Genomic DNA, 16,866 nt, shown 5'->3' with positions numbered 1-16,866 from the left:
AACAACGGATCAGTACTGAGCAGTGTTTCAGTATGTGGTGCATGGCCACCATGCGTTAGAGCCTACTGAGCGGCAACTAACAAAAATATGGTGTATGGAGACTAGCAGGAGACTCACAAAACTACCAGGAGTGATAACCTCTGGTAAGGCTGGGTGATGAAGGAGGCTTCCACTTTATTTTTATTGTTAGAAATTTTGTGACAAGAATAACATATTAATAAGAGTATAATTAGAAATTAAATTTGGGGAAGATTAATGATACTTCATAGTCAGGATTAATCACATTTTAGATAAATTAAGAAGGATATAACGAAGGACAAGAAAGAGCCTAAGTCTTCAAGCTACAGTGTCCTATCTGATTGCTGTCAACAACTCAAGAGAAGCAAGTCTTCGTTGTCACTCAGCAGTCCTCACTCAGTCCTTCCTTACAGCATGCTGATGGTTTAGGTGCTGTTATCCTTCAAGTAAAGTAACAGACCTAGGGGCCAGGGGTCCTGGCCCAGGGTCACATAGCCAGTCAGTGGTGTTGGTGGGTTTTCTCTTGAGGTATTGAAATTGAGATCAGCTGCTGGAGAGGACTTGGGTGGAGGCCCTTGAGCACTAGACTGAGGGGCACCTGGTCAGTCCTGGGGTCCACTAGGTCCTCATCACCATTGTGTCTCTGCCCAGGTGTTGCCATGGTGATGGCGGTGGAGGACAGCATGGTGCAGGTGGTGGTGCGTGTACGACCTCCCACCTCACGGGAGTTAGAGAGTCAACGGCGGCCTGTGGTTCAGGTGGTGGACGAGCGGGTGCTTGTGTTCGACCCCGAGGAGCCTGATGGGGGATTTCCTGGTCTGAAATGGGGCAACACCCATGATGGTCCCAAGAAGAAGGGCAAAGACCTGAAGTTTGCCTTTGACCGGGTCTTCGGTGAGGTGGCCACCCAACAGGATGTGTTCCAGTACACCACCCACAGCATCCTGGATGGCTTCCTCCAGGGCTACAACTGCTCAGGTGAGAACTGGGCAGGGACCTGGTGTCCCTGCTCTCTTCTAGGGGTTCTCTATGGTTGATGACTCCTGACATGTGAACGCCTTCCCCTCACTGGGTAGGACTTGTTGCAGGGGCCTTCAGCCCTTTCATGCCTTGTGCAAGGCGTTGTCCCAAGCCCTGAGGACACAATAGCAGACCCAGCAGACATGGTTCTGCCCTCATGGTGCTTACAGTCTAGAGGCGGCAGAAGACGCAAATCACAAAATCCTACCAACAAGGGGTTACAAACTGTGAGTCTTCAGTAGAAGAAGTTGATCCAGACTGGAGAAGGCTTCACTGTGAAAGAGATAAGTCCCCACGAGCCATGGGGAACCCTCTCCCCTGGACTTCACAAACCTATTAAGGACCAGGACAGACATGTGGAGCCCTCATACCTGCTGCAGCACAAACTTGGGGGGATGCAAGTATTGAAACCCAAAGAAAGGCCTAGGGGAGGAAGGAAGGGCTGAGCCGATGGGAATGAACTGCGGAAGACGCTAGAGATGGGAGATCTGGCCCCATCACTAACCCCATCCCCGCTCTGTCCTCTCCAGTGTTCGCCTATGGAGCCACTGGGGCTGGAAAGACACACACCATGCTCGGCCGAGAGGGGGACCCCGGCATCATGTACCTGACCACCATGGAGTTGTACCGACGTCTTGAGGCCCGCCAGGAGGAGAAGCGGTTTGAGGTGCTCATCAGTTACCAGGAGGTAAGGCTGATGACCCTCCTTCACCTTCACAGCCCCCTAAAGAGGGAGGGAGGCGGAGTGAGCAGGGGGCAGTGAGAGGAGGCAAGGAAGATAGCAAGTAGATGGTTTGGGGCCAAATGAGAGAGAGGCTGCTCAGGGAGACACCTGCCTGTTCTTCACCAAGTGCCACTGGGGAGAAGCTGTCACAAATACCAGTCTGCTCATCGGCTTCCCGCCCCCTAGCACACAGCCCCCCGACTGGCCTCTAGAGAGAGGTTTCCAGGTAGCCCCCCAGCTTCAGGTCTCTCCTTGCATCCTTCCTCCTCAGGTGTACAATGAGCAGATCCATGACCTCCTGGAGCCGAAGGGGCCCCTTGCCATCCGTGAGGACCCCGACAAGGGGGTGGTGGTGCAAGGCCTTTCCTTCCACCAGGTGTGGGATTGAGTTCCGGTGGGACAGGCATTCCCATTGGGTTTCCTCTCAAGGCAGTTTGGGGGTGCCCTGGGCCTGTGGTGGTGGTGGTGGCAGTTCGGGGGTGTCTTTGGTTCTGTAGAGCAGCCCTTCCTGTTAGGAACAAGGGCCTGGGTCGGGGAGACCAGAGTCCCCTTTCTGGACATCTCTGTAGCCAACGTCAGCTGAGCAGCTGCTGGAGATGCTGACCAGGGGGAACCGTAACCGCACACAGCACCCCACAGACGCCAATGCGACTTCCTCCCGCTCCCATGCCATCTTCCAGGTGAGAGGGGTCACAGGTGAGAGCCTGGACACAGGGCCTGCTGATGCTGTAGCTCCCTACCCACTTCTTCCGCCTGCTTCCAGATCTTCGTGAAGCAGCAGGACCGGGTTCCAGGACTGACCCAGGCCTTTCAGGTGGCCAAGATGAGCCTGATTGACCTGGCTGGCTCGGAACGGGCGTCCAGCACCCATGCCAAGGGGGAGCGGCTACGGGAGGGCGCCAACATTAACCGTTCTCTGCTAGCGCTCATCAACGTCCTCAACGCCCTGGCCGATGCGAAGGTACCTCTGCACAGATCTGACTTCTCTCCAGAGATCCTTCCCTGGGCCCATCTAACCCAGCAACCTCACCCATCACCTGTTCACTGTCCTACAGGGTCGTAAATCTCACGTGCCCTACCGGGATAGCAAGCTGACTCGCCTGCTCAAGGACTCCATCGGCGGCAACTGCCGCACAGTGATGATAGCTGCCGTCAGCCCCTCTAGCCTGACCTATGAAGACACTTATAATACCCTCAAGTATGCCGACCGGGCCAAGGAGATCAAACTCTCGGTGTGTGTTGGTAGGCGACATCTTAACTTGTGTGGGGAAAGGGCCCAGCTGGCTTCCTCAGATGCCAGGGCCCAGGGTTTCCCAATGCAGAGGAAAGAGATTTCCCAGCCTCCGTCTTTATGAAGCTGTCTGTGATAGAAACAACATTGGTCCCCACCCTTGAGAAACTTCCAGTGGGGAGAGAAGCGGGGCACAGTCTCCAAGACTCACACAGACTCTGGGTTAGACTGTTACATACACACTGTGAGGTAACTGTAGTGGGGACATCCAGTGATTTTTCCTTCAGACTTGTTTTTAGCACCAGAACCATATTTTCAGCAAACACCAGTATAGAAAACAGATGAAAAGCCAATTTGCACTGGACTCCCTACCCCATTTCTAGGGGGCCCTTGTCCTCCTGAAGCTGCTATCAAAAACCCAATAGTGAGAATTGTCCATCAGGGGTCTGGGGTTCAAAACATCTTCTGCCACTGTGAATAAGGTGCCAGGTGCAGCGTCTGACTGTTGGAGGCAGTTGATAAAGCTGCTTGGACTGAACACACAAATCTCTCCCCTGTGCCCCTATCCCAGCTGAAAAGCAATGTGGTCAGCCTGGACTGTCACATCAGCCAGTACGCCACCATCTGCCAACAACTTCAGGCTGAGGTGAGTAGCCGGCCAGGAGCCTGACTGGGAGACAGGGCACCCAGGCTCGGATGGGAGGAGTGAGAGACGGGAGCTCCAGGATGTGGCCAGGGCTCTGGGCCCTCCCCTCTCCTCCCACCTCACTTAAGGGCTCTGAGGGACTGGGTTGCTTGGGTTCCAGGTGGCTGCTCTGAGGGAGAAGCTGCAAGTGTATGAGGCGGGAGCCCAGGCTCCACCCCAGGAGCTGCCAGTATCCCCCAAATTGGCCCTGCCACAACCACAGTGAGTTCTACTGCACTTTCCTGCCCCCCGCTTCAGCTTGCCATTTAAGATGGGGAGGCACCCATCCTCTAGCTCTGGGGGGCTAGGACTCTGCTTCTGTTTCTACACCGAGTGACCAGCACTCTGTCACCTAGAATTTGCTCAAATGAGGAAGTGACACCCCACTGCAGCCCACCTGAGCATTCCTACCATCCAAGAGAGGGTGAAGTTAGGGGTTGGATGCCACTGTTACCTAAACCAGAAAACCCCTGACTCTTTCCCTCCCACTTGGCTAATGTCCATCTGGTGTGCAAGCCCTGTCCCTTGTAGGTTCTATATCACCCGAGTGCCGTGGAGACCCCGCCCTGCCCCTCCCTGCTTTCTCCACCTGCCGTCACACCCTACTTCTCTCCTTCATTTCTCTTTAGTCTTCCTGGCTCCCCATCAGCGCCCTGCCTTCCCAGCCAGCACCGTACCCCAGAGCCCCCGCCAGGATCTGGAGTCCTTCAGGAGAACTTGGAAACGGAGCCCCAGGAGGAAAGGCCTGGGGTAGGGAAGTCCCCAGACCAGGAGCAACCCCCAGAGGAAAAGAATGAAGGCCCAGCCAAGGAGGTAGGACATGGGGACATGAGGCCTGGGCACAGGGAAGGCTTAGAGCTGGTAGGATATTGAGAGAAATTGCTGTTTCTGCTCCAAGTCCCTTCAGTCCTTGGATGTCTTACTTCTTAGTCACTAGTCACTAGGAGGCCTTCAGAGACCCGCAGGAAGGAGAAATGTTCTCTCAGATCCTTGTATGTTTGGAAGTGAAGAGCCTCTGTGTTCCTGGAAGGGAAGTAGGGAGGGGGCTGGAGGAGACTGGGAGAGGAAGAAAGCCATTCTAGGAAACCCTCTGGGAAGAGGGGAAGATCTTAGGAGCTGTGTGTTGTTGAGTGCCATAGAGTCGAGTCGGTTCTGACTCATAGCGACCCAGTATAGGGTTTCCAAGGAGTGGCTGGTGAGTTTAAACCGCCACCCTTGTGGTTCAAGCCTATCCCACAGTGCCACAATAAGTAACAGATAAATAAAGGAGGCCATTGGGGGTACAGTGGTAGAATTCTCACCCTCAGTGAAGGAGGCTTGGGTTCAATTCCCAATCAGTGCACCTCATGCAGCCACCACCCTGTCAGTGGAGGTTGCATGTTGCTCTGAGGCTGAGTCGGTTTCAGCAGAGCTTCCAGACTAGGATAGACTAGGAAGAAAGGCCTGGTAATCTACTTCCAAAAATCAGTCAGTCAAACACCCTATGGGTCTGCAATTGATGGCGATGGTGCAGGACCAGGCAGCTGGGGCATGGAATCACGATGAGTCCAGACTGAACTGGACAGCAGCCAACAGCATGAAGGGTGGTGGTGACTCACAGCGAGTGACCCTGTACAGGGTTTCCGAGGCTGTAAATCTTTATGGGAGCAGAAAGCCTCACCTTTCTCCTGCTGAGCAGCTGGTAGTTTCGAACTGCTGACCTTGTGGTTAGCAGCCTAACTCAACCCCCTACGCTACCAGAGCTCCTTGTTAGTGAAGGGGCGGGAGGGCTTTTTCCTGTGACTCTTCCTTTCTTCCTAGGTTCCAGTCGCCATGCCAGTGCAGAGCCCCAGAAACCCAGCTCCAGGGTCCTCTGGCCTGCGCCTACAGCCCAAGCCAGTCAAGGACAGGGATCACTCTAAGCAGTATGTATCTTCTTGTTATTGTCTGAGTCCAGGATGGGAGGTAATGGGGCTCAGCCTTGCACGGCCTCCTGGGTGGGAGCTCTGTGTATCACAGAAGCCCTGCTTTGGCCCCAGTTGGCAGCCCAGTCTCTGTTCCTCAACATTGTCCCTTAACCTGTTTTCAACTCCTGGATTCTAGCAATTCCACTAATTCCTCCACATAGTTGGCAGCCCAACAGGAGAAGGAAGCTAAATACCAAAATCTGTCCAGAGAGATGGCAAGCGTCAAGCTAGAGCAGGGTTGCTTGGGCTTGCGCTTTGCTTTCCAGTCTGGTGGCAAAGCTGCTCATCCTTAGCAAGATGAGAGCAGCCAAGAGAAGTTGAGCATTAGGCTGGGGAAGGGGCAGCCTTCCTGAGGCAGGGATTTCTACGTCTCCATCCACAGACTTACTGCAACTATTTCTTCTCAGAAGTAAATAGGAGCCACCACCCAAAGCCAAGGAGCAATGGATTTTGGACTAATATTTCTGTGCTTAATGGAGAAGTGCTGCTAGTATTTTTTTCTTGGCCCCCAGTACATAAATCCCCTGCCACTTAGCTTTGCTACTGCCAACCCCACTTCTCCCTCCTCAGCACGCTTCATGCTAGGCAGTGTATTTAAAGCTTCCGGACAGACGGGCCTGTTTAATTTTATTTCTTGTTGGGGAGTGCCTGTTCCCGACTCAGCAAAATCGCTGCAGCCTGAATAATCAGCAGCTCATTATCTGTCTCCTGCTGCTGGCTTCCCAGGCCCTGAGACAGGGATGCACAGGTGGGATGTCCCCTCAGCCCCTAGGGGGCACCACAGGCTCCCTCTGATGACTCAGGGTCTCTGCTGGGTGTCTCCCCCACTCCCCCACCCCCCTCACTGTGAGGAGACAGGACACCAGGTGCTTTGACTCAGTGTGGTTTCGTGATCCCCTCTACGACAAGTTATGTCATCCTTGGCTATGATATAAGGATCCTAGTCCTTGTTCTCCCTGCGTCACCAGGTTAAAGGATATATGAATTAAATGGAGCAAAGTACAACAGTAGCCAAGTACCAGAGGGGCTGTGGAACATTCTAGATCGTCTCCATATTTGGAAACCCTCTAGCAATCAGCAATTTCTCTTTGGCTTTGAACTTAGAATCTTAGACCACCAGGGCACTGAGTAGATCTTAGATTTTCCAGTTCAGTGATTTTTCAGAATTTTTTTTAACTGTACAGTCCTTTCCTCAGATGAAATCTGCGGTGAAGTCCAACGTAGAGCAGACAAAACCAGGACTGCTGTTTGCGGTGTTTTCTAAATCTAATTTGAAAACCCCTGATTACGATCAGCTCTCTGTTTGTCATACTGGGTACTGAGGCATTTGCCCCAGGTCCCACAGCAAGAGGGGACAGGGTCAGTCCCGAGCCATATGACATCCAGGCCAATGCTTTTTTTTCTCCAAACACTCAGTAACAGAATCTTCCTTATCATGTGTGGTTCAGGTGGATACAGAATGAGTTTGTTTCTTTGTTTCCTTTTTCATTTGTATCCTGCCTTCTTTGAAAAAGGCCTTGAGGCTGCTTTGTAAAATGAGTTTAGGTTCTCTGAGCACACACTGAGGGCAGCGGAGGGGCTTCGTAAATGTCCCGGCTGCTGGAGCTACCTAAGGATAAATTATTTGCCATGAATAATCCCCACTGAGATAATTGGGTTATTCTTTTATCATAGGTGTGCCTTACGGAAAGAGCATTTGCTTTATTAGAATCTAAATTTACATCAATAATCACATTACACTCATCATTTCCTTTAAGTAGCTCTCCAAATCAAAAACCAAACGCATAGCTGTCAAGTCGATTGTGACTCACAGCGACCTTATAGGACAGAAGTAGAAGTGACCTCATAGGGTTTCCAAGGTTGTAATCTTTACAGTAACAGACTGCCACATCTGTCTCCAAAAGAGCTGGTGGTGGGCTCAGTCGGCTGACCTTTGTTAGCAGTCGAATGCTTCACCACCAGGACTGATTAAATAGCTGCTTTCCAGTGCATGTGAAGTATGTGTTAATTCACACCTACTTCTTCAGGAACCCACCTACTCAATAGGAAGCTCTGACTGAGAGCATTAACGAGCATCTTCTCAGAACCAAGATCAATGTAGCCTATCTTATTTTCCCTGGAGAAGGACATCATACTTCATTAATGGAGGTTCAGTGAAAAAGAGGACGACCCCAATGAGATGGTTGATGCAGTGGCAATAACAGTGGGCTCAGATCTAACAATTTCTGAGACTGGCACAGGACTGGGTAGGGTTTTGTTCTGTTGTGTACAGGGTCACCATAAGTTAGCACCAACTGGATGGCACCTAACTACAACAATAGTCTTATTTCATCTCTTATATCAACAAAGTTGTTGTTAAGTGCCTTGGAGTTAGCTCCAACTCATAGTGACCCTGAGGAATATTTGGTGGGTTTGAACCGCAGCCAACCCCAAAACCCTAACAAAATAGATGGTATTATTTCCATGTTACAAAAACAATAATTTAGCTAACTTTATAGTGCTTAAGGAGGTCCCTGGTAAGACTGTTGGATAAGCACTGGACTGCTAATCTCAAGGTTAGCAGTTGAAACCCACCAGGTGCTTAATGGGAGAAAGATGAGGCTCTCTGCTCCCGTAACATTTTACAGCCTTGGAATCCCTGTACAGAGTCACTGGGGGGTTGGAATTGATTCGAAGGCAGTGGGTTTGGGTTAACAGTGCTTAAGAGCCTGGGTGGCCCAGGCAGTTTACAGTCAACTACTAACCCAAAGGTTGATGGTTTGAACCCACCAAGAAGCACCACAGAAAAAAGCTCGGAGTACTGCCCCATAAAGCCAAAAACACTCCACAGAGCAGTTCTGCCCCATAGCCTATGGGGGCACGTCTCTGAATTTACTCAGGAGCAACTACAGACAGCACAGCCCTTGTTACTATGTGCCAGGCACTGTGTAAAACACTTGGTATAAAAGGCATTCATTTCATCTTCCCAACAACCCTATGAGGTAGGCGCATTTACTATCCCCCTTGTAAGGGTATGGAGACTATGGTTAAGGAATGTATCCAGAATCACATAGCTGGAAAGTGTTGGAGACAGGATGTGAACACGGGCAGTCTGACTGGAACATGGACTCTTCAGTGTTACCTTGTTTTGCCCCTGGGTACAAGGAGCTCTGGTAGCGTAGTGGTTACGAATCGGGCTGCGAACCTTAAGGTCAGCAGTTCAAAACTACCAGCCGCTCCACGGGGGAGAGAGGAGGCTTTCTGCTCCCATAAAGATTTACAGCCTCGGAAACCCTGTACAGGGTCGCTATGGGTCGGAACCGACTCGACGGCACATAACAACAACAACATGATCTTAGAGCAAAAGGAAACTCAGGCCTTCTAAATGCAAGGCCACTGACTCTCTTCTCCTACCTCCCCAGTCACTGACTTTGTTGTGTGGCATGATTAGTGGGTGAAGCCTCCTACCATCACCTTTGACCACCTCTGGCAGCAGGGAGCCGTGCGGCCAGGCCACCTATGTTCTTCACCCCACCTGGAGTGATGGAGAGGCACACGGGTCCTCTTCTTTCCGTTCCAGGTTGACCCACAAGGTGTTGTGCCTGGCCCAGCGGCAGTACTCCTTGCTCCAAGCAGCCAACCTCTTGACCCCGGACATGATTGCAGAATTCGAGGCCCTACAGCAGCTGGTGCAGGAGGAAGATACTGAGTCTGGAGTGGAGGCTTCCAGGACTCCTGGCCTGGCCAAGGGGGCACCTCTGACCCAGGAGCGGTGTTCAGAGTCAAGTACGTTTATCAGTACACCTCCAAGACAGCGGGGGGGGGCGCGGGGGGGCAGAACCAGGAGGCTAGTGGAACGTAGAGTTGTGATGGACCTGAGGATTTAGGGGCTTCTTCATCCTTCCCAAATTCTACAAATGTCACTTCACAAAGTGTATAAATCCTCCTCCCCTCTGGCCATCCTTGGTCTCCCAGCAGCGCCCTCCTCCCCTCTGGCTGGCCCCAGGCTCCTTCAGCATGTTGCTTCTCTCTGCCCAGAGTCTCCAGGATACTCTGGCCCTGTGACCCGAACCATGGCAAAGCAGTTGAGTGGCCTCATGCCCACTCTGGGGATCCCAGCCAGGCCTGACTACACCCCAACCCAGGCATCCCAGCTGCCCCCAAAAAAGAAGAGGAGGAGGAGACTGAGTCCCTTGGAACCAGACAGCTCTCCAGTCCCAAAGCTGAGAACCAAGCGCCAGCGTCAGTCCTTCCTGCCCTCCCTGGAGAGGGGCTCTTTGCCTGAGGCCCAGCCAGCACATGACCCCCACACCCCCAAGCGGGGAAGGACCTCTTCTCCCTGTCATTCCCCTCATTTCTGCCCAGCCACAGTCATCAAAAGCCGGGTACCCTTGGGCCCTTCCGCCCTGCAGAACTGCTCCACCCCTCTGGCCCCTCCAGCTCGTGATCTCAATGCCACCTTTGATCTCTCCGAGGAGCCCCTCTGCAAGTTTGGTTTCAGTGAATGTCTTAACTGGGAGAATGTCCCCCAGGAGCTGACCAGTCTGGAGCAGCCCTTCGTCCCCAGGTAGGTCTCCCTTCCAAGCCTCCCAGCAGTGGGCCAGAGGTCAGCAACAGACAGTGGTGCTGGCCGTCGTTGTGGAAGCAGGGCATCAGCTCTGTCCCCCAGACCATTAGAGCAGTATACACAGTTCCCACGGAGGTGTCCTTTCTTGTGGGGGTCCTGCTTTGTCTGCCCTCCTTCAAGGCCCACAGTGTCTGCTGGTTGTGGTCTTCCCATGAGTAGGTAATGGAACCCTAGCTTGGGAAGAGTCTGCAGGGGACAGTGACTAAGAGGGGGAACCCAACACTCTCTATTTCTCTGCATGAGTTCTGAGTTCCACTGGGAAATAGTTGTTTCCTCCACAACCACCACCAGAGTTTTCCCGCCAGACCAGCAGCTGGCACTGGGAAGAGGGTCCTCAGAAAACCTTACTCAGAGGTATTTTCAGTGAGTAGATGATGCTGTTGCTCTCAGGCTCCACCCACATGACTGGAAAAGCCACCAGCTCAGGACAGACTGAGAGCAAGTGGCAGATCAACTGACTTCAAGGCAGAGGCTGGCCAGCTACTTGTTGCCACCCCTCCCAGAGACCCCAAAATACCTCTCAATAACAAACTCTGAGCTGGGCAGGTGGAAGGGTGAAATTGTTTGAACTCTGGTTCCCTGGACGCACCAGACACTGACATCTGGAGATTCTCCCAGAACGGGCCTGTCACTCAACTGTCAGCCTAGATCGAGGGAGGCAGGGAACAGAGTCCACCTCTGAAGTAGGAAGAAGCCTCAGAGGTCATCTTGTACAGTCTCCTCGCCCCCGAGCTGGGGACTGGAGGGAGGAAGTGGCTGACTTCACTTTCTTGTCCCCTCCTGATCTACTTACTCCCTTCTCCCTCCCTCTGCCAGTGGACCTGTGTTCCTGTTCACCACCAAGGGTCCCAAGCCAACGTCTTCCCTCCCTGGGACCTCAGCCTTCAAGAGGAGATGCCTTGGGAGGTGAGCTTTGGGAGGTGTAGGGGGAGGGAAAGATCAGTGGACACCTGGGCCCACTGCTGGTTGAAGCCTATGAGCAGGGCCGGCAGCTGGTCCTCTGCTGGAGGTTCCATGAGGGAGACATTCAGGCAGGGTTCATTGTTAATCCAGTGATTGGACTACCCGCCCCACACCTTCCCTCCTATGTCCTAACCCCCACGAATCTCCCCCATGCTACGTCTCCTTCCCTCAGATCTGGCCTTGGAAGCACCATCTGTTCTCAAGTCTTAGTGTCTAGCTTAGCCTAGCCCACCCTCCAAGTCCATAGGCAGAGCTGTATCCTTCCCTGCTTCTCTCCCACAGCTCTTCAGTCTCCTGCTCCCTGGGAGTGGCCCGGGGCCGAAGCCGAAGCCGTATTGCCCGTCTCCCCAGCAGCACCTTGAAAAGGCCAGCTGGGCCCTTCGCAATCCCAGGTGACTGGCCTTGGGGACAGGGAGAATCTGGGGCCCTGGTAGCAGATGAAGATAGAAAATGGGGGCAGGCAAGGTGGACCAAGAGGAAAGTCTGGAGTTCCTCTAAACATCTCAGGGACCCTGATGAGTGGGAGGCGGGGTAAAGAAAGAAGCCCAAAGAGACAGAGTCTCACTTTTGCCCTTTCTCTCTGCTCTCCCTGCACCCAACTGGTCTGCAGAGCGCCCCTCCAGTCCCCAGAGGAGCCAGAAGGAATTAGTGGGTGTTGGGGAAACCCTGTCAGCTGGGAGCTGCATCACCAAGGTGGCCTGACCCAAGGGCCCCTCAGCTGGCTGCCCCCTCTTGGTTCCTGAGCTTCCTATGCCTGCCTCCCCCAGCTCCTAGCAATGAATGCAGCCGCTGCTTCCTTCATTAACACCCAGCCCCCAGCCATTCTTTCTGCTACTCACCTTCGCTGTTAATCTCCTGTTACACCCAGCTTCTCAGTGTATATAGCTTCAATTGTGAGTGTTAATGTGTTGCTATTTTAAAGGGCACTGCCACTTTTGCCCCCTAGTTTATAACACCCTACTCTGTGCAGACTGGGGGCTATTTGTTTTGTCCCTCATGCCTAAGGGCTAACATAGGTCACTGCCCAATGAAGGAGCGATGAGGATGGGAATACACTTCCTGATTTCTGAGAGGGGGGTATCTTCAACCCCACTGCCCCCCACCCAGGCTGCAATCTGGTGATGATGCAGAAGATGATGATCATGATATGATTTCCAACCAAAGATAGCTTCATTGTTTTTATCTCATTATGAACATGATAGATGTTCAATGTAAAAGAAACGTGGAAAGAAGAAAGGGAAATTCAGCCTTAATGCTACCAACTGTTGCCTGCAGTTGGATTTGTTTCTTTTTGATCTTTGATTTGTGTGTGTTTGTATACTATATACAAGGGGGCTTCAAAAAGCCCATGAAAAAAATTCATTCTCTCTTTATTCCATTTTTCCATGAACTTTTTGAAGCCCCCTCATATGCCTAAAGGAGTCCTAGTGTGGCACTGTGGGTTAATGCATCAGACTGCCAAGTCGTTTGAACTGGTTCAAGCTCACCAGCTGCTCCTTGGAAACCCTACTCGACATCACTTAACAACAACATACATCTAAAACCTGTTGCTATTGAGTCGATTCAGTCTCATGGTAACCCCACATGTTATAGATTAGAACTACATTCCATGGGGGTTTCTGGGCTGTGATCTTACAGAAGCAGATTGTATGTACATACACACATACATATTTATATCTACATATATATGCATACATATATACATCCAGTTAGAGACAGATATTTTCATTATAATTAATAAACTGTCTTCATCCTCAGTGTGGATTTCTCTCTGTATACGTAGCAACACCTTCCTGTTCTCACCTTTCCACGCTTGAAGAACCTCAAGAAACTTCTTTAAGTTTAGGAAACAACTTCCATCCTGCTTCCTCCTTCAGCCTTAGTTCAGAGCTGTGCTCCATGTTCCACACCCCAAACCTCCAATCCTCTGTTAAGGTGCCTGTTCCCCAGTGGTTAAGCAGCAATTATGCCTGAGGTCTGTTCCATCCTCTGTATTTTGGGGATGGGTTGCTAGGAGCCGTGCTGCCAGTCAGAGAGTCTGGTGGTCCAGGTCTGAGGTGAGGCTTATAGCTAAGCTCCAGCCAGCTTGAGCCCAGGGCAATCTGTTCCCCATTCCCACCCTGCCATCTCAACAACTCCAGCCTGCTCCTCCTGGCTTCTACTTCCACCCACATCTCCCCTTGTTCTTCATGAAGACATGGTTGGCTGAATGAATTAATAGTGTAAACAAATTACAGGAGTCTGTGTTTAACTTGCTTCTGAAAACAAATACGTTAATGGTATTTAGCACGTTGTGAGGAGTGTGTAAATAATGCTGTTAATTTCAAATGATATTCTCTGTTCTTGGGGAGCAGCCCCACTCTACCTGGTGAGCCCCTCCCCATCCAGCACTGCCAGGCAGCGACAGGAAACTTCAAAACCCTCTGAGGTAGAGAATGAGGAAAGCAACTCAGAAAGACTCACAAAAAAGTTGGACAGAAAGTGGCAGAGTCAAGATTCCGCCGTGTCAGGACCTGGCTCTGTGCTGCCCCAAGCTGCTGCCCTGTGCAAGCCAGCTGACTTCACTTCTTTTCAAGGCCCGGCTGGCCTCCCCTCCAATTAGTCTTAATGAGTTTTCCCTCATGTGCACTGTTATTCCCACACGAGCAGTCCCAGCCTCAGGTCTGTAGCCCCCAGTGCCTGCTGTGGTATCTGACCTCACAAGGCCCCACGGAGTGTTTGCTTGGTTCAAATGGAAGCACTCCTTTTCTGGGAGTCCTCACATCCATTATCTCCTCTTATCATCACAGTCACCCCTGCAAGTGCAGAGGCAAGGCAGGGCAAGGCGAAGGAGACGGGCCAGAGTACAAGCTGCACCATAGGGTTCATTGCATGAGGTGGACTCTGCTTGGGCTGGGGCGGCTGGCAAGTGGAGAGGTCACGCTTGACAAAGATGTTCTTCCACTGCCCATTCGCTTGGCAAACATTGGGGCTTGGTGGGCCAGAATGTGTTCTCGAGTGACCCATGAAATGTACAAAGACAGTTGATGGACTACAGCGCGTGTGGCTCCTGCCCTCAATCACAGGGTCCAGCTGAGAGTGCATGCTGGGAAGCGTCCTTGCCAGGAGGGAGTTATCCTAAGTGGCCCGAGCTTCACAGGGAGCCGGCAGGGGCTGAGGGGGCATCAAGCTGACAGCCAGCTCCCAGCTGACCTCCGTGGGCGGTGACGCACTGAGATTGGATTGTTCTTACATAAAGAGAGTCATCTGTGAGACATGGCGATCGATGGCTCCCATCCACTGTGGGCCTAGGCCCTCCTCTCCCTGTCTCATCCTGGACTTTGTCCTGTGGGCGTAAGAGCCTCCTAGCAGATGCTGAAACTAGGAGGGACTTGTGGGAAGGTCATCATGTGCCCACCTCACCTTGCTTGCCTCCACCTCCCAGCAAATACCTGGACCCCCACCCTTGGCACAGGCCTCTGTCTAGTTCACAGCACCAGGAACTGAAAACAGAACAAGACATTTCCCCTCCATGTAAGCGGTCAGGGATGGTACCTGTCCTTGTCACCTGAGTGTAATCCAAAATCTCCTCTGCATTCCCCCTCCCTACACGTAGCCATTCATTTGGTCCCTCACCGGGCACTGAGGAGCCTCTATGGCAGCAACCAAGGAGCCCTGCTGGCCAGACCCCTCCTCATCTGTCCCCTTGCTCTATGTGTTTGGGAGATCCTGGTTTCCAGCCAGTTCATGCCTCCCTGGTTCTTTTGTGAAGAGGAACCCACAAGAATTTGAAGTGGGGGCTGTGAGGAGACGGAGGCCCAGTCACCCCAGGAAGCATAGGCATGGCTGTGGTTGTCAGTTTGGCTCAAGGGCTCCCCTCGGCTAGCCCATAGCCCACGGCAGCTCCCCCAACGCTGCTCCCTGCCTCGTCCTGTCCATTTGGAGGACCACTGGATTGGAAATAACAAGCCTCCTGGCAGCCCTTTCCTCCCGCCAGGGCCACATCTGGTGCCCGCCCCTCACCCTCCCGCCCTGAGGGATGCAGTCAGGCAGGGAGATGAGAGGAGCCAGGAGCATAGCAGACTGGAGAAAGCAATTAAAAAGCTGGTCTCTGGGTTAGAGGCTGGGAGGGAATGTGGGCTGGAGTGGGTCCTGAATGGGGTGAGGAGAAGGAGAGAAAAGGGCTCAAGCTTATTAACCCCAGTGCAACCGCCTGGCCCCCTGGGGTCTGTGAAGGTGAGTGAGCTGATGCCTCCAAAGTGTTTGGAGGGGGAGAGAAATGAATCTGGAGGGTTTTCTAGCCACAGGACTTGGAATTTTCTAACCTGCAGATCCTGGCTGAGCATGGGTTGAAGATGAGGAGGATGCTACCCTGAAGCAGCCCCCTTTCAACTGAGAGAGAGAGAACCCCTGTCCACAAGGAGCCTCTAGTCTGAGAGTCGCTACCCAAGGAGGCAGGCTTCTGTCTGGTAGGGGCCTTAATAAAGAGACAGGAAACAGTCCCTATCCTTAGTCTGATCGAAACGCATGTATTCTAACATCAAGAAGCCCCCCATCATCTCAAACTGGACAGAGTAGTAGATTTGGATCAAATCTAGGAATGAGAAAGGGCAAAGATGGAGGAAGCATCTTTGGAGCCTACTGGTAGTATCTGGGAGGAACAACACATTAGCAAACATCCTTGACTCTCAGCCTCCTCCAGGGTAATAGGATAACTTGAACGTCTCCTCGCCTCTTCAGCCTCCTCTTTCAGGAGGCCAGAAGCCTGGAGCAAACAGTGCCGACTCCAACCCTTTCTTCACTGGTTGTTCCCCACTGTGTCCTAACACATAGCCAGGTAATTGTGTTAAAAGCTATGAATAACATTGCAGAGAATGAGCATTCCAGAACACTTAATTGTGCTCATGAGGAGCCTGTACATAGACCAAGAGGCAGTTGTGCGAACAGAACAAGGTAACACGGAATAGCTTAAAATTAGGAAAGGTGTGCACCAGGGTTGTATTCTTTGGCCATACTTATTCAATCTGTATGCAGAGCAAATAATCCAAGAAACTGGATTATATGAAGGAAAGCATGGCATCAGAATTGGAGGAAGAATCATTAACAACCTGTGATATACAACAAGATGATAACAACCTTGCTTGCTGAAAGTGAAGAGGGCTTAAAATACTGATTCAGATAAAAGACCACAACCTTCAATACGGGTTGCACCTCAACGTAAAGAAAACAAAAATCTCACCGCTGGACCAATAAACAGCACTCATGTAAATGGAGAAAAGATTGAAGCTGTGTAAGATTTCATTTTGCTCAGATCAACCATCAACAGTGATGGAAGCAGTAGTCAAGAAATCAAGCGGCTTGTTGCATTAGGCAGATCTGCTGCACAAGACCTCCATAAAATGTTCAAGAGCAAAGGTGTCAGTTTGAGGACTAAGGTGCACCTGACCCAAACCATGGTATTTTCAATAACCTCATATACATGTAAAAGTTGGACGATGAATCTGGAAGACCACAGAAGAATTGATGCGTTTGAGTTATGGTGTTGGAGGAGAATATTAAATGTGCCATGGACTGCCAAAAGTACCAACCAATCTGTGTTGGAAGAAGTACAGCCAGAATGCTCCTTAAAAGCCAGGACAATCAGACATCACTTCTCATACTTCGAAGATATTATCAGAAGGGACCAGTCTCTGG

The 16,866-nt window shown here is 51.7% G+C and overlaps 1 protein-coding gene across 1 annotated transcript; it reads left to right on the top strand.

The window, feature by feature from the left end:
- The first annotated feature begins 683 nt into the window (after positions 1-683).
- KIF18B (kinesin family member 18B) lies at positions 684-11,895 on the top strand. The gene is made up of 15 exons (XM_006833714.1): positions 684-996; positions 1,569-1,726; positions 2,034-2,138; positions 2,332-2,442; positions 2,526-2,723; positions 2,818-2,994; positions 3,565-3,639; positions 3,800-3,900; positions 4,344-4,491; positions 5,479-5,582; positions 9,184-9,384; positions 9,610-10,170; positions 11,047-11,136; positions 11,476-11,585; positions 11,804-11,895. The coding sequence occupies exons 1-15, from the start codon at positions 684-686 to the stop codon at positions 11,893-11,895; spliced, it is 2,544 nt and encodes an 847-aa protein (XP_006833777.1).
- The last annotated feature ends 4,971 nt before the right edge of the window (positions 11,896-16,866 follow it).

This window comes from Chrysochloris asiatica, unplaced genomic scaffold (genome assembly GCF_000296735.1).
Source record: "Chrysochloris asiatica unplaced genomic scaffold, ChrAsi1.0 scaffold00007, whole genome shotgun sequence".
Classification (NCBI taxonomy): domain Eukaryota; kingdom Metazoa; phylum Chordata; class Mammalia; order Afrosoricida; family Chrysochloridae; genus Chrysochloris; species Chrysochloris asiatica.
The sequence above is the reverse complement of the archived record's forward strand: the minus strand, read 5'-3'. Positions and strand labels throughout refer to the sequence as shown.

Coding starts and splice junctions, on each gene's coding strand:
- KIF18B (XM_006833714.1), top strand. CDS start 684: ATGGCGGTGGAGGACAGCATGGTGCAGGTGGTGGTGCGTGTACGACCT. Junction 3,901..4,343: donor TTGGCCCTGCCACAACCACA/GTGAGTTCTACT, acceptor CTGCCTTCCCAG/CCAGCACCGTACCCCAGAGC. Junction 9,385..9,609: donor ACCCAGGAGCGGTGTTCAGA/GTCAAGTACGTT, acceptor GGCTGGCCCCAG/GCTCCTTCAGCATGTTGCTT.